Source organism: Melozone crissalis, unplaced genomic scaffold (genome assembly GCF_028551555.1).
Source record: "Melozone crissalis strain CALT ecotype California unplaced genomic scaffold, PUWL_Pcris_2 ptg000045l_1, whole genome shotgun sequence".
Taxonomy (NCBI): Eukaryota; Metazoa; Chordata; class Aves; order Passeriformes; family Passerellidae; genus Melozone; species Melozone crissalis.
The window spans coordinates 26,586,775-26,612,222 of NW_026535823.1; the positions used below are offsets into that span (position 1 = coordinate 26,586,775).

The window sequence follows — 25,448 nt, forward strand, 5'->3', positions numbered from 1 at the left end:
AGCAGGACGCTTAATGCTGCTTTGTTAAATAATGAGGTAATATTTTGTCACTTTTTCTGGGCAGCATCTGTTTTTTCTCCTTTTTCATATGTTGGTGAAGGATTCAGTTTAATCTTATGCAAGTAAGAGATTTTTTTTTTTTTAATCATTCTTCAATATATTATTTTTTTCCTTTTAATGCTTTTGGAGAATTGGGTTGTCTTTTATTTGCGGTTTCAATCGGCTGCTGTTGCCTAGGACATTATGCCACGTAAGGCTTCTAAACTGCACAGAGTAGGTAGTTATTAACGCTGAATTGGCTTCTGGTATAGTCCATCTGGGCTCTGTATGAGAGAGCTTGCTAGCGGCTACTGATGCTAAGATACCCGCAACCTTTGGGATGTATGCGTGGTGGAGAGGGGCTCAGTGATATGAGATCACTTCTTTTAAGGGAAACTGTCATTAATGAGTCAAGAAACTGCTCATTTATGGTAAGGAGAGGGAGGGGGGGGCTGGGAAACAACCCTGTGATTTCATTTTGATATTGGATTAGCTGTTTAAGACAAGTTTCTTTTTGTGGGGATGGAAGATTGCACTAAAAATATGCTTTGCTCAGGGGCTTGCTGGCTGATGCTAGAGAGGCTGTATAGAGAATCTGATGCTTTACAAATGTCACCACCGTGATGCGGTGGTCAGTCCCTTTCCCTGAAAGATAAATGGTACTATTGGAAACACGAGAATAAGGTTGACTTTTTCAACAATAGGATTCTGCCTTTGTCTTTCCAGAGAGAGGCCTCTGAGGATGCTTGAGCATTTGTTTTAGTGTTTCTCGGGAAGGCTGCGTGTGTGGGGTGCTTTTTGGGAAAGCGGTCAGTGTGCAGAGTACCTGGATTTATAGATGGATAAGATTAGCTAATTTTTGAGAGGAGCAGCGTGCGATTATTGTTTCAGAAAAATGGCTGAATCTTGATATGCACAACGAATTTATAGTAACAAAGTAGGCTGAAGTTGAAAAGACTTAAAAATGATTTCTGGGTGCCTTCTCTGGTGTTATTAACCCCTGAAGAGACCTTAAGTAAAATATATGCATTACAGAGCTAACTTTAATATTTCATGTATGTTTGGACAGGAATCTGTGGTAATATACTAGCTGTTGTAGCATTTTGATATCTGTGTGTTCAGTCTAATGGGTCACCTAAATTTGAGTTAGGAAATGTATCTTACAGGCTCCTTTAATCTATGTTAGTTTTTACTAAGCTACAAATGTGCTCAGAGAGATGTGTGGTGAGAGAAATCCTCTGCAGCCTTTCACATTGTTCATATTTTAATTGAATTCAGTGTTCATTCCACAAATAGATTGTATGATGTTTTTTAAATGTGATTTTTCTCCTTGTTTGGTTTGTGTATAGCTGGATTTTATGAGCTTTGCTACATTTCATACGTTTTATTGGTGTGTTTAGTCTCTGTGTGTGTTTGAGCGTATCCACGGTTTTAAAGAAATTTAAAATGTACTGAATATCACTCCCCAGCTTAGTAGTGTGGAGGGAATATTTATACTTTTTAAAAGATGAAATTGGTAGAACAATAATTTGATTTATGTGTTTTGAAAATGGTTTTTGTGGTTTGTAGTCAGGTTTTCTTTCTCTAGCAAAGAGCTAAGTGAGCTTACAATGTGGCCCATCCTAGCTTTCTCGGTTTTCAGTTCTTACATTTAAAAATGCTTTCAGTGGTACTGATTTTTTAATTTTTTTTTAAAGTATTTAGTTGTTGAAATGAATCTGTGGATGGTAAAACTAAATGATCCTGAGTGTATCAATAGGGTAATACTCGGTTGCTTTAGTTGAGATAAATGTAAATTCAAGGTTTGTTGTAATTACAGAGTGCTATGCCTGGTTACTTAGTACAGAGCATGCTTTAGGAAAATACCTCTGGAGTCAAGAGAAAGAAATGAATGCTTCCTAACTTGTGATAATTCTTACAGAACTTGCCGTGGTCGGAAGGGGGTAAAATATTGCTGTTGGAAGTGAAGTTTTGTTAGTTTGTCAGTGGCAGCGAGCGGAGGATTAATGAGTGTGCATTGTTAAGTTAAGCACGTTTCTCGAAGGCTGGAAAAGAAAATTCTTTTAAATGCCCAGAGTTCGCTGTTGTTTTATTTCCTGTCGAGCTGAAGAATAATGAAGTGAGGTGGCAAAATAATTCTGAAATACTACTGTCGTTCGGGGGGAGCGCCCGATAAAGAGGTGTCTGCTGTGCCTTAGACACTGTCAAGTGGCAGCAACATCAAATCCACTCCTTTAAAAATACGTATTTTAAAAAACCTCACCGGGCGGAAGGAAGGAGAGATGGGTTGATTATTAAAATCAATAGTACCTGAAAATAAATGCAGCTTTAAATGCACGTCAAAGTGCTTTTGTTGTGCCTTTAAGCCTAGAGGCAGATCATTAAATATGCATTTCTCCGGAAAGCAACTGTCGAAAAAGATAAGGTGGTTAAAATACGCCGGACCTGGGAGCGGGGCGCGCAGGAGGTAAGGAGATGTAGGCACTGGAGCATGGCCGAGGTACGGCACCGCCGGGCCCAGGGGTGGGAACAGGGGGAACCAAAAAAAAAAAAAAGAAAAAAAAATTAAAAAAAAAACGGGGCTGCGTGTTGTTTCTTCAACCGGGCCTTAATTACTAGACACAAGCAGCAGTTCAGAAATCTGGTCTCTGTTGTTGTAGAGGTCACCGCATCATTAACATTGTCAATCTGGCAGCGGCTAATTTCAATAGCACCTGATGTCGCAACGCCTCCCCCCCCACACGCACCACACACACACCCTCCCTCCCTCCCCCCCCCGCCGCACCCCCCCGCGCGCGCGGCGCGCTCGGCCAATCAGCGCGCGGCGCCGCTGACAGATGGTCCCATAAATGGCGGTAAAGGGGCGACGGCGGCCGCCAGTCGCAGCAGGGCCCGCGCCGCTCCGCGCGCTCCGCTCCGCGCGTCCCGCCCCGCGCCGCTCCGCGCTCCGCCCGCCGCCGGCGCCGCCGCCCTCCCGCCGCAGCACCACACTGAGACAACGAGATAATATACTTAGCTATTATTATTTATTATTTATTATTATTATCGCTGCCGCTATTATTATTTTTTTTTTATTATCGATAATAATTTCTCGCTGCACAAACGTCTAGCAGTGTGCTTTGTGGCTCTTCAAAAAAAACAAAGAGAGAATAATAATAATAAAATAATTCCCTGAAACCTTAGCAAAATCGTTAGAAGAGTTGAAGCCTTTCAAGACACCCAATATTTGCCATTAAGAATGGTTATGGTAGGTATTAGTAGTTTTAAAATCTGATCGTAGCGGGTTTATATAGAGGTAGATATAGAAGCTAACATACAGGTTTTCCCCGAATCTGCATCATTCTCAGTCTGTGTTTTCCCATGAATTTAGTTTTCTGCTACTGATCTGTTTGTACATGATCTCTCCCTTTCCCCCCCCCTCCCTTTCTCTTTCCCCCTCTCTCTCGCTCTCTCTCTTTCATATTTAATGTCTGCGTATCCTTTAATAAAGGATGTACTTTGTCATTTTAAGGTAATTGCGATTTCTCTCAGAATAAAGAGAAAAGCTCATTTCTAATGCAAGGCTGGTATGTGGCTAACTGAAATGCAAAAGGAAGAAGAGGCTTTTTTTTTTTAAGGGTGGGGGAGAGTTAATTTTCACATTGACATTTTGGAGATACAAATGCAGAGCAAAATCCTTGGGTGGGGGGGAATGTTTAAAAAAAAAAGCCTCGAGATTGGTAATTTTGTTTTTGGTGGACTGCGCAATAGGTATGGTAATTGTAAAAGAGGGTGATTTATATGAGCTTCAGTAAATGCTGCATATTGTATTTCAAAGAGTTTCCTGTCGTGACCTCATAAAAAGAGGAGGAGGCTTGTATGTGTTGCAGTGCCTAGTATATGTCGATTTTGTTGCATCGTTGGGCAGCAGCGCTGTAAGAAGGAATGTCAGCTTTTACATAACGCTCTTTTTGCTTTTGACTCTGTGAGGGGCTGTAAGGGTCCATCTTTGTGATCACAGATGGAGTGGAATGGCTTGAAAATGGTAAGTGAACGGGGAGAGCCTGCTCGTGGGGTTTTGTCTCGTTTCTCTTGTGCCTCGCGAATTTCTTTTGTTCAGGGCGACGGATCGTGAGTCATAAAATAAAATTAGAGAGCCTTGTTTATTTTCTTTTTTTTTTTTTTTTTTTTCGGTGGGATATGTCTGCCTGTGCGTGTGCATATGTATCTGTACATCCATTTACCGTGCCCAGCCGCGATGGCACTCCACAGCGTTTCCATTGAACGTTGCGTTTCAGTTGAGCGCGGATGGTCTCTGCTGACAGTCACGGTGTCATGGTACCGCGTGTGCCTGGCGGAGCGAGCGGCCGATGATGCCTTTTAATCTCCATTCCTATTACACCAGCCTTAAATACAAACCTCATAATCGCCTCTAAAAATCCAGGTATCGCGTTTCCCATGGAGCCGGTGCTGTCGAGGATGGATGGATGGGTGGATGGATGGATGGAAGGAAGCAAGGGTGTGTTTTTTTTGTGTCGGGGTGGGGGCTGGGGTTGGAGGGGTTGGGGGAAGAGAGCCGTGTTGTTTTGTGCTTTTTTAAATGCCGGGAGAAGTCAAAGCCATTTATGTGAAAAATAGTATTTCTATTTTTAGCCCGTATTCTCTTGGCGGAGGAGCCCCGGACGTGCTCATCTCGTCCCCTCTTTTGTGCTTTTCCTTACAGATTGTGCAAAATGGCATGATCAGACACACAACTGCGGGCACCGGGGCTGCGCCGAGCGGGGCGACCCGGGTGGGGGCTGGGGCCGCCCGCACAATGCCCGGCCCTGCTGCCAGCCCCGGCATGGGGGGGCGCGGGGACCCCCCCTTTCCCCCCTAATTTAACGTTTTGCAGACTTTTGCCGCGGATATTTATTATAACCGGGGAAACAAAGCGACGGTCTTTTCCCATTCTTACAGGATTGTCTTTGTCTAGCTGCTTGTTTTGATGGGTGTAAAACAAATAAGATTAGACTGAGCAGCCGAACTGAAAGCGATAGCTGGGAGGAAAAGCCAATGAAAGGTTGCCGGGGAAACGAGCATAGGGGAAGCTGAGTGGGGGAGCAGGTGGCAATCATGTGGGAATACTGCAAACAGTGTAAAAAAAAAAAAAAACTAAAAAAAAAAAAGAAGCAGGGGCTACCTCGATTATCTCTGCTCTTCTTTGTGGCAGTCACAACTTTAATTATTCTTTATAAATAGGTGTTAATTACATTTCTGGCTCAGGCTTACAGTGATTTCTAGAAATCTGGTTTTAAGCATCTGTTCTTTCTCCTTTGCAAAAGAGGGTTATCTTTTTTTTTTCTTCCCCCTCCCTGCTGTGAAATTGTACGTGCAAAAAATTGCAAGGAATCCTGTGAGGCAGTATAAAAAAAAATGTAAATTATATTGAATGAAGTTGACAGAGGTATAATAGTGAACTCCCACAGCTGATAGCTTCTGCAAATCATTTCTTAGAATTTTCCAGCAAATGTCCCTATGAGAACAGTAGGTAGAGTGAATTTACCCTAAGCAGTGATTTTGTGTTAAGTGATATTGGTAATTTTACGAAATCAGATGGTTATATGGCAGAATAATTGGTTCAGGGGAGTTCACCATATTTTAGGGTTTAGGCACTGAGAGGAATTGACAAAAATACTGAAATTATTCTTCTCTTCGTCTCCGGCCCCACCTTTAGCCACAGTCTGTTCTATATCTGCTGGAGCAATATCCAGTTCCAGTGTCGGGCTCCTTGTGGCAACTCTACTTTGTAAACCACGGCTGAATATTTTGTTAATGGTGATGGTCTCTTAATTGTAGTGGCAAACAATAATGGGAAATAGCTGGTGGTGGTAGAAGTGTTAAAAAAGCGTAGTAGACTAGTAAGTGATAGACAGTAGCGTAAAAGATATAAAAATGTGGTTGCCCAGAAAACGTTCATCTATCACACATCAGGAGGCATAAGAAGCAAAGCAGGAATATAGAACACGCCTTTCTTTCTGTCTTTGGATTTGCAGATATTTTTACTTTATTCCTTTCTCTGGTGCAGGGTTACTTTGAATGCGAATTCAAGCAGGGATAGTAATGCTTGGTTGAAATAAGAATTTAAAAAATTAAATACCCTTTTTGATTTAAGTGTTGCTTCTGCTGCAGTCCTTTCTGTGAAAAAGTGATTGAATGGCCCTCTGAAAACTGCACTGCTTTACAATGTAGAGGGGGAGAAAAAAATCTTGAGGGGGTGTGTGCGTGTGTAAAATTCCATGTTTTACAGTCTGTGCATGTGCAGAGATGCATTCTGACATGCATTGTAGTTGTACGTGAGAGTAAAATAATTTTTCTTCTGTCCAAAACAGAGATACTGTGTTCTAAATCTGTTAACTTAGTCATGACAATAAATAAGGGTGCCTTTTCTTATACACAGCTGCATTGTTTGTTTTAAGAGTCATCAGCTAGTAGTTACATTTTCATTTTCTGTTCAATTTCGTGTTTCTACAAAGATTTAAAAATAATGCAATCCTTGTTTTACGGTGCACGTGTTCCTGCCCTGATCTTCCTCTTTTCTTTGTTTTAAGATTATATTAATGAATACAGCCTGCATGTACATAGTGACATTTTCTTTCTGCATGTAAAAGATTGCATTGTAAATCTTCCTATAGAAAAAATAGCTGTTTAGTTAGTGAAATAGAATTAAGATTGCTAGTAATACTAAATGATGAAAATGTAAAACCTTTCTGTTGAGACAAAAAAGATACAGAAAATGTAGTTGTCCTTAGACATGACATTTTTGTTTTTTTAAAAACTGTTGTCTTGGTGTACTAGTCAGCAAGGAGGCAATCTTACAATTGGATATTGATGCAATGTGAATACCAGCCATCAGTTTAAAATCCTGTCCTCATGTACTCTGCTAATCGAGTTCCCATGTTAGATGCAGGGATGCCTCTCCACTGGTGACTGGCTTGGTTGCCTCCTTTGCTTTCTTCTTCTTTATTAATTTTACCTTTTTGAGCTCTCTCAAAGTGAGCCCGAGCTGTTGTGACAAAGGATGGTTACAATGAGCTGGAAGGGGTATACTTAAAAATCCTATTTGAATGGGTTTGAAATAGTCTTCATCATCTTTATTTGGTCCCATTAAATATTGTGACTCTGTTGAAAGAAAATCCAGTTGCATTAATCTTACATATATTTAATGGATTAATTTTTTTTAAATAATATCTTCTAACTTACAGGGCATGGGTTTTTTTCCTCAGCCTTCCTGTTTGGTATGCTGGGAGTGTACTAATTAAATGCAGGTTATTTTCTGTGAGTAATTGTCATACTGTTGGTACATAACCTAGAGCCACTCTACACCCGGAGGTTTTTCAGAAGAAATAAGGTATGATTGCATCCCATATTCTGGCAGGGGAATTTGGTGTCTTCTTTGGGAGCTTGGACTTTGGAAATAATTTCAGCAAACAGCCTAGGCAAGAAATGGACAGTGGCAGAGAATATTGTGGTGAGAGAGATGTAGATAACTTGACAAATCCACTTGTCTGTTTTGGCAATCTGTGTCCTCTGGACACCTCATTTACATGCCTGGACACATCAAAATGTACATTTGTTTGTCTGTGGGACAGCTAACTGGATACACTCCGATGCACTGGCAAATACTGCAATGCAGTATTTTTTCAATGTCATTGGGGTTTTGGGGGAGAAGTGGGCACAAACAGTTTTATTGTAAGTGAGGTGATGTTAAGAAGCATGGTACCTCTCTAAGGGATAGGCCAGATTTTTCAAAATGCACTAATCTGTGATGGAAAGTCACCCCTCCCCCTTGCACTCTTCTCCTTCTCTTGCTCTTTTCCTTTCTGTGTAGGGTGGAAGAAGAGATGAGAATGTGTGTGTTTGTGTGTGTGGTTGTGCATGTGTATCTTCCTTTCCCAATTGAATGGATGTAAAGGAAAACGCTGGGATTTGCATGAGGAGGGAAAGGACATGTGTGTAAGGTAACACTTCCCAACTGTTTCTGTAAATGTCCAGTTACCAGCGGTGTAGGACTTGGTGCAACTTTAAAAGAAGACACATCTTTAATTTTCTAAAGAACTTTCTGAAGAGGAGGGCGGTGTTGCAATTCAACAAGTATGATTGATAGATTAAATCCTAATAAAACATGTTTAAAGGGTATCTGTACCTTGCGTTAGCCTTTGGGTATGTTTAACCATTTGAGTTAATGTAAAAGGAAGAGGTTGGAGAAACAGATACTTAGAGACTCCTTGCTTGCTTTTCCCGTGAAATGATCAGTCTTTACTTTTTTAAATACTGGAATATTTTAGGTGCAAGAGGCTTTTGTAGGTCACTAGCTTTACAGCAAGAAGAAGAAAGGGGGGAGAAAAGGTCTCAGTGTGTCAGAGGCAGTAATTGTATAAAATTAGCCATCTAGAAAAGGCAGGAAAGGCTTGCAGGAAAGAAGGAGGCACTAATATGTGAAACAGCACTGTGCTAGTCAGGGAGATAATGAGTGATAAATTTGAACTGGTGCAGTGGTGTGATGCCCATTAATTTCTCAGAACCTTGACTTTGCAGGTTTGTTACTCCGTTGTTCACACCTTTAATTATAACTAGTTTTGGATGATAGCTTGGGGCACTGAAGATGAGACCTTTTGTTTGTTGTTTACTCATTTAAATATTCAGAGTTTGCAATAGCATTGGAACATCAGTGTTAGAAATTACATACTCTCACATGAGATTATAGTAAGAATGCAGTTAATTCTTGGAACTGCCTAACATTGTCTTATTTGTGGCGTTTACATTGCTTGCATGAATTCATTAAGAATTAGCTCAGCTGTGTTAGGTTGAGCTTTATTTTCTGTAGTGAAAATCTGTGTGCCCTAATGGAGCTCCTGATGCATTATTGCTTATTTAGAGCCCCAAAAAGTAGGGAGGAAGTAGAGAGCCCATCTTCCCTATTGTTCTACCCTTGACAGTGCCTTTCATGAGGACTTTCACCTCAATGGCTAAGAAAATCTGTACAAGTCAGGAAATGCTGAGAACCAGTTAGGAATTGTTAATTAAATGGGGAGAAAAGACAGAATATTAAGAAAATATTTAAAACAAAGGATAGCTAAACCTTTGTGTGTCCTCTCTGGAAATGAGATGTAGTTGCAGAGTGTAAGATACCAACCTGGCTTTGACAATATTTAGAGGCATGATGTATAGAAAATGCTGTAGTACGCCTTCGTTGCTAAGGCACGCGCGGTTGCGTCAGCAATGCTGTTGTGATGGGAAATTATTCGTCCTTGAATTCTGAGGGAAAATAAGCTTTCATTTATTTTATTCTTTTAATTTTCAACTTCTCTAATTGCTATAAAATTCCGTATACTGCTGCTGGTAGTCTTCGCAGTCTGGAGCCGTGCGCCAGCGTGTTTTCGGCGTCAGGGCGGTGACATTTGGTGGCTTTGGAGCACTGGGGACCCTTGGAGCTGAAGGTGGCGCGATAACGTGTGTTTGTTTCAAAGCAGACGCCGGTGACTATGGGAGGTGGCTCTGGCTTGCAGTGCTTCGAGAAGGTTCCTCACGTAACGCGTCCGTGCCCACGTAAGTGACGTTGGTGTTGGCAGAGGGCAGCAGCGCCACTGGAGCCTCTCCAGTAGCGCCAGCCCTTCAGCTCCGGCCGCTCCGCCGCGCACCTGGCGGTGCTCGCCGAGCCGCGCACGGAGCCCCACACCGCTTCCGCGGGCTCTCGCTCCCTGAGGGACGCGCGGAGAGAAGGTCCCACCTGATCTCCATGTAGAGGCCCCTAAAGGTTGCTGCTGGAGCAGGTAACTGTGCCCCAGTCCTACCTGTTGGCCTGTAGTTGCATGCAGTCCCCTTTGGAGAGGCTGAGTGGTTTCCTGAGCACTTCCCAAGTATTTTCTGCCAGGCTGAGTGCTGTTGAAAAGCCTTTGTAGAGACATGAGGGATGAAGGACGCGTGTCCTTCTTGCTTTTCTTCCTTTTAAGAATCTCTCATGGTTGCATTCTAGAAAACTAGCAAAGACAACAATTTACTCACAATTTATATTTGAAGGAGAACTGCCTCCTCTTGTAATGCTATGTCTAATTGCCCAGCAAGGACATGGGATTTCTGCTACTGCTGGTCAGGACAGTTGCCAGAAGTCCTTGTTTCTCTACTGTTCTTAACAGCAAAACTGGCGTTTGTGAGTTTGGGAATTATTATTGCGAGACAGAAGTTCATTGGAAGGTTTGACAGTGAGGATTTTTTTGGTTAATACATGGATTAATTAAAAGACTCTTGATGTCTATGAAGTGCTTGGTGTGTGTGGAAGTCAACCTGGTTCTAGTAGTTCTGATTAGAGAGGGTCGTAAAAAACTACATGGGCAAAATACTAACAAACCTTTGTAAAGAGTTGAATGCTAATCTGGAGGGGAGGCCAGGCCTTTTTTCAGTCCCCTTCAGCTGATACATAGACACCTGTAGTCAGCAGCAGTTTAATGTTAGATAACATGAAATTCATGACTCAACGGCATGAAATAACCCATATTTAAGTCACTACACTGTGGTGGAGTGTTAACACTTTCCGCTTTGGGGATCAGAGGTATTTGGGGTATTTGGCTTTTCTGCCTGCTTGAAGGGTTTATAAATGGGACTGTTAATTGCAGTACTTGTATTAATCTTCTGTTGGTCCTTCTTGATCTTTTAATGGTGGTCGGTGACTTTTTCCTTTACTATGTGCAGAAGATCTTGTGGGCAAAGATGTTATTTCTGTAAAGCACAAGGCACAGTCACGACTCCGTAGAAGTAATAATGTATGTAAATAAATGCTTCTTAAATAAAAATAGTTCTAATATATCTTTGTTCCAAATGAAGTTACTGGCAGTAGATGAGTAGGGGGAAGTTGATTTTTAGCAGAAAGCATGAATGCTGGAAATTCTTCCTAATATGCCTGTGCCAGCTATGCTGTGACAATGTTGCTGTCTATTCCCTTCCTGTGAGAGCAGCTGTTCAGGGAATTAAACTCTTTGCTTGATGCGGAGGGTCCTGAAAAATTCAGTGTGCAGCTACGGTGGTGGCTGTGGCCATTTTTAGTGTGGCCGTTGATAGGAGCTAACTCTGTGATCCAGCACAGTAGCATATTGTTCCTTAGCCTAACTGGGCCAGGACAGAATTATCATTCTGTATTTCGTGTGCTCTGTGAGAGATTCCGGAGAGCACTTCAGAATTTGACATTGCGTTTGATAATTTATAGAGCACAGTTTATATTTAACTGTAGACATACTAATCCAGGGAAAAAGTGTAGTGTATTTTTAGAATCCTTTTTTTATTGTCTGTGCTTGTCATCACCCAACTACTGAAAGAAGTGCTCGCAAATGTAAATGCTCAGATAGAAATTGAGTTTAATTTCCATCGTTAGTCTTTGCTAAGTGCACAAGTGAATGTTACTTGTGTGATGTTCTCTGAGGTGACCAAGGAGCTTTGCAGCCGTGCGTAGCTGATGCGGCTGCTGGAGGAGCCACGTTCTCCTCCAGCATTTCAGCACCAGGCTGGACCAGGACACTGGAGCTGAGTGCCTCCATGGCCAGGGTGCTTGTGTGATGTGGTAGTTTTAACAGTGACAGTGTGACTTCTGTCACCAGCCTGTTTGAGGTGAAATGGATGGAAGTGGATCCAGCTCCAGGTTTGAAGCGCCTGCCTGTGGCCGCTGTGGGTTTTAAGGAAAGCAACTTGGTTCCTTTGGCTTTTTTAATACTCAAGCATTAGTTCCTGTGTGTTTAGGCTCTTAGGACGTTTCCCCCTGCTGATCTGTAATAGTGGATGTTGTATTTCCAGTTACTTTTTGATGTCGAAGTGAAATGTCATTTGTGGGGCTTGGAGTCAGGACAGCTGGGGTGGTCTGTGTTCCCCCCTGTCCCCAAGCACCTGAACAGGGACTGAGCCTGGCAGGGCTCCCATTGGGTGCTTGAGCAGAATTGTTTGAACCTGGGGATTGTTATCCATAAGGTCTGCTCAGCTTTTGAAGAGGAGTTTCGGTACATTTTTAATTTCTTGCTGTTCAGGGTATGTTTGTTAATTTACATTTATTAAGGAAGGTGTTTGGCTTGGCCTGTGGCATGCTTCTCTTCTGTAGTACAGAGATTAATAGTTTGTCTAGGATAGAACATAAGGATCTGTTAGCCTGACCTGTGACAGATGTCCTTGATATTTTGTCCTTTATTGATGAAGAATATATTCCTATCCTCTAATAAGTCTTTGAGTTTAGCATAGATGCTTTCATGCATGAGATTGTTTGAATTTAAGCATTACTGAGATATTTATCCCATGCAGTACTTTAAAACTTATACTCATTTAAGCCATTTTGTGGGTAGTTTTGTGAGACCATCTGAGTAAACAGCTACCTTTGTTGTCTCAAAGGTGATTTCTCATTATTTTGCTCCCAGAAGCTTCTCAAACTTAAAATTTCTATTATCCACTCACTTTCTTTAAGATGGTGATGGCATATTATTTTCAGTAATTCATTGTAACTTTGTCTACCATGGGTATGCTATAGAAGTTAGAATGCTTATGTTTTATGAGAAGGTTATTTCCATAAGCAATGTTAGTGTGATACAGAGCTGTAGACTAGCAGATGAATTGTGGTAAAGATGTACATTTATTTGTTATTTTTCATCTGGTTAAGTTTTAAGAGAAATACTGATAGCTGGCAGCAGGCAAGCATTTCTTATGATGGAGATAGGACTTAGCTGAACATCATCGTTTCTATTTTGGGGTCTGTCTCACTTAGACCTGCAAGCTGCAGTATCCATAGAGATGCTGTTGCCAGCAGTTGAGATGTACACACGTTGATTAGTGTTTCCTAATTGCATTTAGCAGTGTGTCTTCATTAACATCCTGTTGAGGACAGAGCCTTAAAACATCTTGGTTGGGTTGTGTGTTTCACTAAGCCATCCATTCCTGCCTAATATAAGCCTGGCTTTGCATGAAAAATACATGGGCAACATTTTCAGAAGAGCTTATGGCTTAGGAGCTGAAATCCTATTGCAGTGAACTTTAATGAATATTAAATTGCTTAAGGGCTTCTGAAAATTGTAGCTGTTTGTTTCTAGAACTTCAGTAGAAATAACAGCAGTGGGGGGTTGGATGTTCCTAGGCTTCACGGAGAGCCTGCACTGTCCTTGCTTTGCTTTGCCTTCTGGTAAGTAGATGCTTTTAGGTTTCAGTATGGCTCGTAACACAGGTTTCACTGACTAAACTCTGGGGTTGCAAATGATTCTAGATTATTTTCTTAAAGGGAAAAAAGCATAAAGTGGAATTGTGACAGGTCTACAGCAGCTGAAGACTTGCAGCTGTCTGCTTCTTTCATGAACATGTACGTCCCCGTGGGAATCTGTGCGTCAGTACACAGTGCCACATACATATTCCCAAGTCAGTAATAGAATTCAGTTACAGATTAGCAATATATAACTCAGTAATAGAGTCAGTAAACCAAACAAGTAGTGATTAGGAAACAAAACTGAGCTAAAAATAAAATTTAGAAAGTAACCAGAAATATAAAAAGACTCTCAATTTCCTTTGCTTTCATTTCAGTGTATTTTTAGGCTGCATGTCCTTTAGACTGAGAATCTGTCTTAAGTGTTGATCTCTTCCATGTTCTTACTGTCTAATATGTAGACTTTTGAGAGACCCTCTCCAGTATTTCAGTTTTCCTCATGTCCTTAATGTTTTTGGTGGTATATCTGTTTTTTTGTCACCCTGTTAACACTGATTTCAAACATGGTTTCTGTTAGTCACAGTCTCTTTTTCAAGAGGGACAGTGCAGTCACTGGGAGACCTCTTGCCTTCGTGGTATCTAGTATCTGCAGCCCATGGAGAAAGAAGATGGTTTCATCAAATTTTGGCTTGGAGTGTCAATCAAGGAGCTCTTTTTGCTGAGACTTGATTTTTTTTTTTTTTATTTCCTTAGCCTTCGTATGCGTCTTTAGAGAGCAAGTAGTAGCCTCAGTGAAAAGACAGGAGGGAATAAGAAGCAATCTGGAATGATGAAATTACTGAAATAAAGCCCTTGTAAAATTTTAGGCACAGGGTTGCCTGGTATGAATTTGGCAGAAGTAGAAGTGCGATTGAAGAAGAAATAGATGTTCCTTCAGAAGTGAAAGCCTGACCGTGTTGTCTTTATTTCAGTCCAAAAACAGCGCAGCCCTTTGAGCAGAGGCGGCGAGTGACCCCGGAGACGCGGGTGGGCAGGAGCCACTGGTGGCCTGTCCCAGGACACAAGTAGGACACAGCCCTGCCACCAGCCTCTGTTGTAGGGGTTTTTAACCTGAGCTGGTTGGGTCCCTCATCTAAATAGGACACATCCATTTTCCTCTCCTGGTGTTTTCGGTGATGCCTTTCTCCAAAGCTGTGTTCCAGAGTCGTGTTTGAATGCTGCGAAGTCAAGGTTATGTTTTCTTGCCTCTTCCTGTGTGAATTGCATTTAATGGTAGAAATTATCATATACGCTGGTGAAACCATTCTAAATAAACTAGGGGATAACTGGCTGGCATTCCAAAAGTCAGTTTGTCTTAATGAAAAGGATGACCCTGATCCAGAGACAGAAGGAAACTTCTGTGCCCATCACCGATTACACCACTTTCTTCCTTACCATCTCCCAAGTGCTGTTGCTGTGGACTTCAATAAGATACTGGGAGAACACTGAAGAATAGAGCCAAACACCTCCAAGGTTTCCAACAGGCATAGTTGCTGATAATCTTTGCAAGAGGCAAAGAAAAAACTGGAAATAGTTGAAGGTAAAGCTCAGTAGAAGTTCATAAAGCATCTCACATTTTGTGAGCTGAGGTAATACACAACACAGAATTATAACTATATTCTGCTTCTGGACAAACATTGTTGTCCTTATAAATGTGCCATTTCTGCTTCCCAGAAACTGCTGTGCATGGAGTGCTTGTCTGTGCACCTGCTCCCCAGTCCTGTGTGTTTCCTCTGAGCTTTGCAGAGTGCTGAGCTCTATGAATGATAATTGTAGTTCTCCTCCTCCAATTTCTTACCCCCAGAGTACCTGCAGGAAGAGTAAGAGATTATGCAAAGTATGTGATATGGTGCCTTTGTTCCTATCTTTAGTGTAGTTATTGGATGTGTAGTTCCAAGAGAGTTTTCCCCTACTGCTCAACTAGTATCTGTTGATGTTGAAATAGTTGCAGCTTATTTTGGTGTGTACTTTTCACTCCCTACTCATTCCCTTTTGTTCTTAAAATCAAATACAAAACTGTAGAGCCCATATGCTTTATGGGAACAGAAGACAACTGAAACTCTCAAAAAACCTGTAGTTGAGTGCATCATTATTATATTGGTTTTCTTTTTGAATAGGTTGTTAGGAGTTGTACCTTATCAGTGGGCCAGGTTTGAGGGTAGGGTGGTGCATTACAGGGCTGTCACAGCTTCCTGTGTAACTTCAGCAATTTGCTTAGGTACTTTCATCTGGTTTGACTTTTTATTTCACTTTTGTGAAATCTGGAATAAAAAGTAACAGGTTTTGCCTGCTTTTTGTCACTGTGTTGGTAGAGCAGCAGTCCCTGCCTTACTGCCCATTTGTGCAGCACAACTTGGTGCTGCCTTGGGTTATGTCCTTCAGGCACTGCAGTGATAGCAAGTAATATTGCCAGTAAACTTTGCTTTCATTTCACTGCAGATTGGGGACAGTATTTTGGTTTAGCATATTCATGCAAAAGCCTATAATGGACTGGTTCAGGATAAATTTAGGTATTAAAGAAAATAATTTTCTCCTTTATTTGAACTGAGGCTTGCATCTTAAAATGAATGCATTTGTTGTTGTCTCCATTTGGATCATTTTTGTGCTCTGTACAATTATTGTGGCACTGTAAATGTGAATTTGCTGAAAATGTTTGAACGCCATTTCGACCTGAGTGCAGCTCACTCTGAAAGCGAGTTAAGACGGCTGTATCTGTGCCATGAGAGACAGAGATTGCCAGTTTTCTGAGCTGAGACTTTCAGCTGTTTCTATATTTAAAATATTAAATGTGACTTTTACTCCAAGGAAGGTAAAGATGTAGCATGTAGAAGTGTGAGTGGGGAACATGTCAAAATACGGAGGGTTAGATAATGATTTGTTTCTGGGGTATTGGGTTTGCCTCCAGGCAGATAGACTAAAAAGCTTCATTTTCCCCCTTTATTTCATTATGTTCATGATGTATTTATTAGCTAAATAATAGCAAAGTCTAGTTGTGCAGTATGTAAACTTGAATAAAAATGTAATTGACAGTGAAATTTGACAGTTGTTACAGTTAAGAGAATCTGTACTGGAGCTGCACACAGAGCATCATTTGCTGCTCCTGAGGTCACTTTAGAAAAAGCCCACGTGTGGTCCAGGTGCACCTGCTTCTTGCTCTGGCTGCAGTTGTGGTTTTGAACCAAGGAAGGCTAAAAATCACTTTATGTTCTTTTCCTTTAGCACTCTGATGGGAAGGTGGCATGATGTGTCCTGAACATTCTGTGATCCAGTGCCTCATTCTGTGAAAAAATGTGCTAAATCCTCATGGAGCAAGTAGCAGTTTGGTGCATTTTAAACTGGGCTGGGGTGCCTGGGCTGGAGCAGGGCTGAGGGGCCTGGATGTGTTTGTGTGTTGTGCTCCATGCCCATGGATCAACCTCCTGGCTTTGGCATGGCTATTCATGGCTCAGCAGATGGCAAGGCTGTGCATGGGCTGGTCAGGCAGCCCCTGTAAATGGGGATTTTCTCACCTGCAGAAAAGTTCTGGGGGAACAGACTTGTACTGTGCTGACTTGCATTCAAAAGAGCAGATATGCAGGGAGTTAAAGCCTGTTCCTCATTGTATGAGGGAAACCTTTGTGAATCTACATTTATTTTCTTTGAGAGGTTTTGTTTGTTTCTTCTTTTGTCATCGTTTTTCACGAGATGGCTGTGGGACCTCTGCCATGGCACCATTTGTTTTCACTTGTAAAAGCAAACAACTTGCAATGCTAATTAAAGAGCTTTTTTAGATAAAGTAAGAGCTTTGCATTATTTATCTAAACTCTTCTTTATGGGAGAATGTTCTGAGTTTGTTCATTAATGAACACTTAGAAATAATATAAAATTAGACCTCATGAATTCTTCATGAGGTGTAATTTGCCATGATCTTTTTTCTTGGCATTTAGGTGCTGTGAACAGTTCATTATTCATAGCTAACTTTTTTGACTTCTGAGTCCTCAAAATGGATATGTCTGCATGAATTTTCTGGGGTTTAGGATTTTTTTTCAGGTTTTGATTTTAGGAAGAGATTGCTTCTGGTGTGTTTAGAAATACTTCCCTTTAGTGCCTGTAAGTAACACTTAAGATTTTTTGTGAATTTTTTTTTATACATACAAAATTAGTTTGTTTATTGTGGACTATGGTCAGTGGAGTATACATAATTCAGATAGCAGGAATGGATGCTGACTATTTGCTGAATGCAAGCTCCTTTTCCTGTTCATATGTGAAAGCCTCAGTTCAACATGCAGCCCTTCTTTTAGACTGCTGAGAAGGAATTTTGTAAATATAAAAAATGTATATTTACATTTACCAAGCCATTGGCTATTGCTTATGCATGCAATAGAGAGATAAGGCTGTCTTAGTCTGTGGGTAGTTTTCCAAATGATTCATTAACTGTGCTTTGTAATGGTAGATGGATGTCACACATTTACTGTAATAAGTGAAGATTAGTGTCAGTTACTCCAGCTTGTAATAGTTGGTAATTGTAATAGTTCTGTTTATACATACAGGTATTTTTTGCGTTATTGTTGGAGCTAATATTTTAGCAGGAATAAATTGAAATTAGTTGAATTAATTGAAAAAACAATGGAGATGTGATGGAAGTATTTCTGAAACATTAGTAATGTAGGAGTAGCTCTAATGGGTATTTGTGGCAGATACTCTGTGGGAGAGGTTTATACCAAGCCTTTTGGTAAGCAGTGTTTTGCAAAACACTGGCAAAGCTTCTGTTGTCTTCCCCAAAGCATTTATTTGTGAAATCTGTCAAACTAAAATACCTCATACTTTGCTGATACATTACCATAGTGAGAAAAGTAGCACACCAGGATATGGTCATTTTTTTAAAGCAGGAGTCTGATGAAATACATGCACAATTTGAAACACGTAACTTACTAAATCAGTGTTGAAATTCTACCACAGATAGTATTTGTCAGCGTTAGAATATTGGTGGCTAAATGATCAAATGTCTGTTGGCAATAACTGCAGTTTATTCCTCAAAGATGCTATTACCCTATATATAGAGTATCATATGGCAGTATTGGGAGTTTGGCAAGTTATTGCCCCCAAAAAATAAAATGCTTCTTGATACCAGTAGCATGTGAATGTCATCACACATGACATTTGCACTGTAATATTTCAGGACCGGTAGTAACTGCCTAAATTGGGTCAGAAAAGGTCTACAAAAAGAGATGTTGCTCAGAGCACAGATATTGCTAAATTTACTTGCTTATGGAGGTTTAAGAGTACCTTCAGGGATAACAGTGTATTTTGTTTTTAAAAAATTAACATAGGTGTTAAGTCACTCTTGAATTTTCAACATTTGTTTTGCCTATATCCAGATGTAAGCCCTTGATGAGTTAGGCAGACTTAGAGCTTTCTTGGGTATTTTGGTAGAATTCAATTGCAGCCCAATACTTTTCTGTATTTAAGAAAATTTATTACCAGTAATTAAAACACAGAAAGTTAACTGTGTGCCCTAGAAACTGGAGTATTAATTTTAAAAATACTCACATTGTGATACAGGTATTGAATTAAAAATTTAAATCTTAGTGTTGTGCATAGAGGAAAAAAAAACCAGCAACTGTCATATTGAAATCTATTTGAATAAATAATATTCCTCTTATGTAATGTGCTGACTGATGTGGAATCAACAGCTACTTAATATTAAAGCCCGTGCTTGACAATAAACATCCCAGGGCATGCACACTGAACTCTGCCCGGGGTTTGAGCTTCGGGCGTGTCGGGGACAGGACCAAGTGTCTGGGAAGGAGAGCCAGGGCTTCCCTTTTGGTTACCATTAATTAATGTGAGTTTCTATTCATGGCAGGAGTCAGAATGCACACCTAAAGTGTTATTCCTTTGTGCCTGTGAGAGCTTCGAATGCAAGCTCTGCTACAGAACTGCTTTGCACAGAAATCACTCTGTAAATGGAGACTTAAAATCATGAAGTAAAAAAAAAAATCTGAAGTCCTTTATCAGAAATGCTTTTTATAATTCTTCAACATTTCTCTCTATCCATTATCTTTTTTTTAATATGTGTATAGCAAATGGATTTTCAGTAACCTGTGACTTGGCAATAATTTGAAGGGCAAATAAGTGCCTTGGTTTTCTGTTCTACTATTAAAAAAATAGGAAAACCTAATTGGAGTTGAGAATAACTAGGAAGAAAACCTGGCACCTGGTGCAAAATTGGTTTATGCCAAGATACTTTGAAGTATATGAGGAAATGTACTTGTTCAGGAACAGATTTTTACCGAGCAGCTTACTCTTAATGTTCTGAATGTGTTAAATGTCTTGGGTTGAATTCTGTTCCTTTGCTTGGTGGGGAAAGTATGAATGCTGAAAATTTAACTAAAAACCTTTTTGCAAAATGCCTAAGTAGGACACCAACCAGTTAGGAATTTTGTTTTCTTTCACAGATTTTAAAAAGATCCAGGGTTATTGTCTACCGCTTTAGATAGATAGCTTTTGAGTGTGTTGCTAATAATAGATGCTGTACCTTCCTCGGTGAGTGGTGCTGAAGTCCTGCTTCTGGTGAAACTGAAACCAGAGGTGTGCTGTCCCTGCTGGCTCCAGGGGGGCAGGATCAGTCCCTAAAACCGCAGCTGATCTCGTGGGGTTTTGCATTGGAAGAATATGGTCCGGTGATGTAAAGGCGGGTGGGAAGCTGCCGTTAACCATGTCAGCTGCTTCACTCACCCTCTCACTGTGCCTTGGCGTCGGAGCTGGGATTTTCTCCCCCAAATTTCAGCCAGGAGGCCGCGGGTGCAGCCCGTAGGAGCGGGCTGTGCTGAGCGGGAGCGCGGCCGCCTTGGGGTGCGAGCCCCGGCCCCGCAGCGGCTGCTGGCGGAGCTCGGAGCGTGGGGTCGCGGAGGTGCGGAGATCAAAGGATGATCTTCCAGCTGGAATCCCGAGCTAAACAGATTTAGCAGCATCTGAAGCGTTTAAGTAGTACGTGTGAGTAAATACATGGGTGGAATTAGCTTGGAGAAGGGAAGGAAGTATGGCCGATGCCGGGTAGAAGGGGGAACCTTGAAGGAAGAGCGTGTGGGGCTGGCACAGCTTGGCCAAGGATGCCAGCAGTACTTGGTGCCACGTGGCTGGTAAAATTGGCAGGGGGATTCTGGTTTGGATGTGCCCATGTCTTTCAAGAAGTGACTATTTTTGTGCAGTTTATTTTCAAAATGATTCTGCCGTGTGGTTTTAAGGCATCTCTGTTAAGCACAATGTGGCAAGGCTTCTTTTTTATTTAAAAGCTGTTAAACCAAGTAGCTATTCCTGGGCTTGATAATAAAAATAATGGTAATTCAGGACTTATTTCCATTGATAAAAAAGAGGGTTATTTCCTAAATGAGGCATTAAACTAACACTGAAGCGTTTCAATTAAAAAAGACATGGCCAGAATATAACCTATTTAGACTCTGAGCCACCCTCATGCAGTTAATTTTAGAATCGACACCCCTTTTTTGGGGTGTGTGTGTCCCCATCCTCCTGAATTACAGGCCTAATTTGTCACACTATGTACATCCCTGGATTTAAAAAAGAAAGCAAATTAAATCTTGAGTAATTATAATAATTACAGGATCGGCAGAATACCGGGTGCAGAGTGTGTGGTGCCTTAGCCCTCTGTTCTCCCGTGTTTGTCACTGTCCCTGGGCAGTGGAATCTCCTGCCTGGGGCAGCAGTTTGCATCACTGACTCTCTGGTGGAGGGAAGCTGAGCCCATCTGAGGGATGATCTTTGATTCCAGTGAAGCTGCACATCACAAACCTCACAGCAGGCAGCAAGAGCCACCATTTGTATTGCTTTAATTTATCCAGAATTGAGGCTAAGCTGTCCCTTCCTTTGGCAGCACTGGGGACAGTGAAGATGGGCTAGAACCCACAGTAGAGGCAAGTTATATAGAAAAAGCTCGAAGTACCCAGATTTTTCTGCTTCCTTTGTCTGCCTGTGCAGTTTTGGGATGAAAACTTGTGTTCTGCAGATAAACATGCAGGCAGCTTTGCTCACGTGATGGGTGACACTGGTGACAATGGGGCTACTGTCCTGCAACACACTTTGTTAAGCTGGATTCTTATTTGTTGTTTTTTGGAAAGGTCTATTTAAGTCTCTTCGGTGAAAATTGCAGATTTGTGTTTCAAGATAGATGTGCTTGTTATAATTGCAGCCTTCACCTGTGCCTGCTAAGCCTTTCTTTGATTAAACCTTTTTGATTATAGTAAATATCTGAAGACCTTTGTATCTGTGAAGATTGCAAATCCAGGGCTCTATTATTTAAAGAGGTGTCAGTTAGTTAGAGGAAAATATAGGTGGAGAATATAGGTCATCACTGGAACCAGTCAATGGTATGTCTTGGGACACCAAGTTTATTAATTGAAGGCAAGCTGAGTGACGACATGGTGCAGATTGACTGTGCCTGGTTAATGTTGTTGTCATTGCACTCTGTGATACAGTTATTAAATAGGTAAAATATTTTACCTTTTCATATAGAGCCATACACTTACTTCATCTGATTTAATGGAACTATAATTTTAATTATGATTATTACCTTAAATTATAATTAAATTTATGTGGTTTAAATTTACATTTGTGAAAATGGCTGCGTGATGAAAGCAGAAATCAGCTTCGCATTAACAAAAAAAGGTTTTTTTTAACTGCATCTTAGTATATGCTCACAGCCAAAGACTAGCATGACCTACTTTGCAACAATAACAGAGGAATCAAGCCGGGTTTTTTTGTTGAAGTATCTAAATTGGCCATGAATGCTACCTACTCATTCGTTTGTGAGTATCTTTAAAAATAGCTATTGTATCTATGAAACTTAAGGGTGGTTTTTTTTCCCCTTTCTCTTATTTTGCTGTAGATAATTAGCACCATGGAGCCTCAGGTGTCGAATGGCCCTACTTCCAATACAACCAATGGACCCTCCAGCAACAGTAGAAACTGCCCTTCCCCCATGCAGACAGGGGCTGCTACAGATGACAGCAAAACCAACCTCATAGTCAACTATTTACCCCAGAACATGACCCAGGAGGAGTTCAGGAGTCTCTTTGGGAGCATTGGTGAAATCGAATCCTGCAAGCTCGTGAGAGACAAAATCACAGGTAAGCGCTTGGTGTTGTGGGGTTTGCCTGGTAAGGGTCAGCTTGTGCTTGGGGTCAGCAGAACCCTGGTGCTGCTGTATTGCAAGTGCTAACACAGGCAATGCAGCAGATGCAGTGCTGAACTTCAGGGGCAAGCCTTTTGTTTTCAGGGCTGCACACTGGATCTAGAGCAGCTGAGAAGCCCCTTGTCTCTCGGCCTCTACAGGTATGGGGGAGAAGTCTGAACATTGCCAGTCTGCATGTGTGTAACACACTGTGCAGCTTCCTGCAGGACAGCTTAGACAGTGGTCTTGCTTTCCTCTTCATCTCATTTTTATTTAACACAGAGTGGTCTGAATGGCTTGAGCCAAATGATGGTTCTGAATTCTGACCGTGCCATTTGAGCTTCACCAAACCCTCATTAATTTCAGCCTGTTTAAGACCACTCTAAAGTGAGGTGGTTCTGCATGTCCATCACAGCTTATTGGCCATGGTGTGCCGGAGCAGCACTGGGCTATACTTAAAACACACTGCTCTGGATTTCATTCAGACAGCTCTAGATAATAGTTAATTAACTCTGGTCCCCAAAAACACTTTAGTTTGCAGGGATCCTTTTTCATATGAAGTAGCATCCATTGGTAGGTGCCTTCAGAATAGCAGCCTCCCATGGCAGATGCTGCCTCAACAGGGAGAGGTCTGCACTGTCACTAGAGGAGGTGTGGATGGGTGCAGATGCACCTGGCCTGATCCACATCCTTGCTGCTGCAGCCAGGAATCCACTGGTGCACAAGATGGGATGAACAATCAGCTTTTATAGGTTAGTTTTCTGGGTTGTGTGTCTACTCACACCGTAGGTGGGAGCAGCTGAAATTTCACTGCTGTTCAGTGCATCACCAGTGCTGTTATGTTTAGCACAGAGAGCAGCAGCCTTGGGAGGGAAAGGTTCCAAAAAAAGGAGTCAGCTCCCCTCAGAGGCTCTTCTGGAGACTTGGGGGTGTGCTCTGTGGGAAGAGGCACCATGGGAAGATGAGGAATTAAAATGCAAATCTTCATACCTGCTTCTATAGCATCCTGGCAGCCATTGTACGGGCAGCATTAGCATGATCTGCTTAGTGCTTTTCAACATGCAATGTTTCTTTTTTGTTTACTTCTCAACACACAGCACTGCTCTGGTTGAGCACAAGGCACATAACAAATGGCAGTAGCTGCAGGGCAGCTTGAGTCCTCACTAGTCCAGCAGAGCTTTCTTTAGCACGTTGACCATGATGTATCTATTGCAGTAAATCTTCTGATTTGGCCACAGCTCCGGGTGTTCTGAAAAGAAGATTGAAAAATGGAATTGACTTTTATTTACTTTGGGGTTTTTTTCTGCAGGCCTTTGTTTTTCTTCTAGGCTGAAAATAATCTGAAAAATTTAACTGCAGGTTAGTTCAGTTATTTCAGGCAGAAGTGAAACCTTCATCTACAGGAGTCTAGGGTGCCTAGCTTGAATTTTCATCTTGTGTTTCACGAGCTTTTACTACTCACTCTATCCCTCAAATTCATGATGATGTTCTTACAATATATTTTCAAGACTTAAGATATTCAGTGTTGTTTTCATAGGATAGGGAATGTCTTTGGACAGAGAGCCATTACTTCATCAGCAAGGAACAGTATTCTTTTTGTTTCATTCCATCTCCAGGCTTTTGTCTTTCTGTTTGAAGATATGAGAAATTTGCTATATGATCTTCTGACACATTCTTGGGTAGTTTTTTTGCCTATGCCTTTTCTTTCCATACAAGGTGCATAAGTCTTTGATCACTAAAATACTTTAAAGGAACCATTCTTTAAAAAAAACTTGCGCAGATGCCTTGAGGACATCACCCCTACGTGTTGTTTTAAGAGGTGATACAAGTACAAAAGAGCCATATTTGCAAAAAAAAAAAAAAAAATTGTGCTCCAAATTATCTGTGCTGTTTTTGAAAACAGAATTTCATCTGCCAAGGTTTTCAGGCCTGTTATCAAGGCATTGTGCAACATTAGTGAATTTGAGGATGCATATTCATTCCTCACATTGAATTCAGAGTTAGTAAATCAAATTCAGTCCTCTGCCAGAAGCAGTTCATGTTTTTAAGGTTCTTAGAACATGGAGAGTAACAAAATGGAAATGTACTGAGGTCATAGCCAGCTCATCTTTCTGGATCATCATATAAGCATGCTCTTCGTTAGGCCCCTGGACTGGTTTTTTTTGGGAGGGGAGGGATGGAGGTATGCCAGTAGGCTGCAAGAGGAATGACTGGCTTTTCAGGAGTTCTTTGCTTTTTCCTTATTAAAAATCAATAGAAGTATTTTTTTCTGACAGTGAAAGCTATATTGAAAAAAAAAAAACCAGTGAATTCTTAAGCTATTGCTTTAGCAGTGAAGATGTGAAAGAGTTTAGATTTTGCCTGCTTTTTAGACTTTTCATTGTTTCTGTTGAAAATTTTGTGGCTTTAATAAATCTAAGCTAAGCATGCTCTGTTTTGTTATGCCTTTAAAAAAAATGTGCTTTTCTTTCTGTTAAAAGTCTGGTTTGTCTTCATATATTGTAAGTTTGCTTCCTTCTTGCTGGGCTGAATTATCAGACAAATCAAAAAAAAGTCAGAATAAAAAGCTGTAGGGAGAGCTTGCTTCAAGAAAAATAGAAAAGGTCATAAACCAAATCATGATTAAATAGTTCTCCTGGCAAAACCATAGTAGAAAATCTCAAATGTATTTCTGAAGCTAGGTAGCATTGAATTGGCTCATGTAAAAGATTCTATTTCCCTTGTCAAGGAGCTGCAAAGTTGGGCGTTTTTTTTAGGATAATGTTGAGTCTTCTGAAATGTTTTTTTCAAGGAGTTAAAAGGCATAGAAAGTCTTTTTAAACATACTGGATCTCTCCAATAAAATTCATAACCTGAACTCTTATTCATTTTAAATTTGGTTAAACAATGACAGGAGTAGTCATCTGCTCCAAGTCTTTTTGCAGCCTTAGAACAGTAGTAGGAGTTTTTAATAAAATTGGTTTATGAAGTTGCCCCCTCGCTTTGGGAAGGCACACGTTAAGCATATTCCTTTACTAAAAAACTATG

At 41.0% G+C, this 25,448-nt stretch overlaps 1 protein-coding gene across 6 annotated transcripts in view; it reads left to right on the forward strand.

The window, feature by feature from the left end:
* Positions 1-2,453: 2,453 nt before the first annotated feature.
* ELAVL4 (ELAV like RNA binding protein 4) overlaps positions 2,454-25,448 on the forward strand; it is a 62,173-nt gene continuing 39,178 nt past the window's right edge. The window contains exons 1-2 of one of the 6 annotated variants that reach the window (XM_054285614.1): positions 2,454-2,506; positions 22,137-22,377. In XM_054285614.1, coding sequence (XP_054141589.1) covers positions 22,149-22,377 — 229 coding nt within the window. In that variant the 5' untranslated portion in view covers positions 2,454-2,506; positions 22,137-22,148. Of the gene's footprint in view, positions 2,507-3,088; positions 3,287-3,490; positions 3,551-3,861; positions 4,064-4,304; positions 4,463-9,586; positions 9,607-22,136; positions 22,378-25,448 lie in introns of those variants that run through there. The other 5 variants (XM_054285612.1, XM_054285610.1, XM_054285611.1 and 2 more) reach the window with 5 other exon arrangements.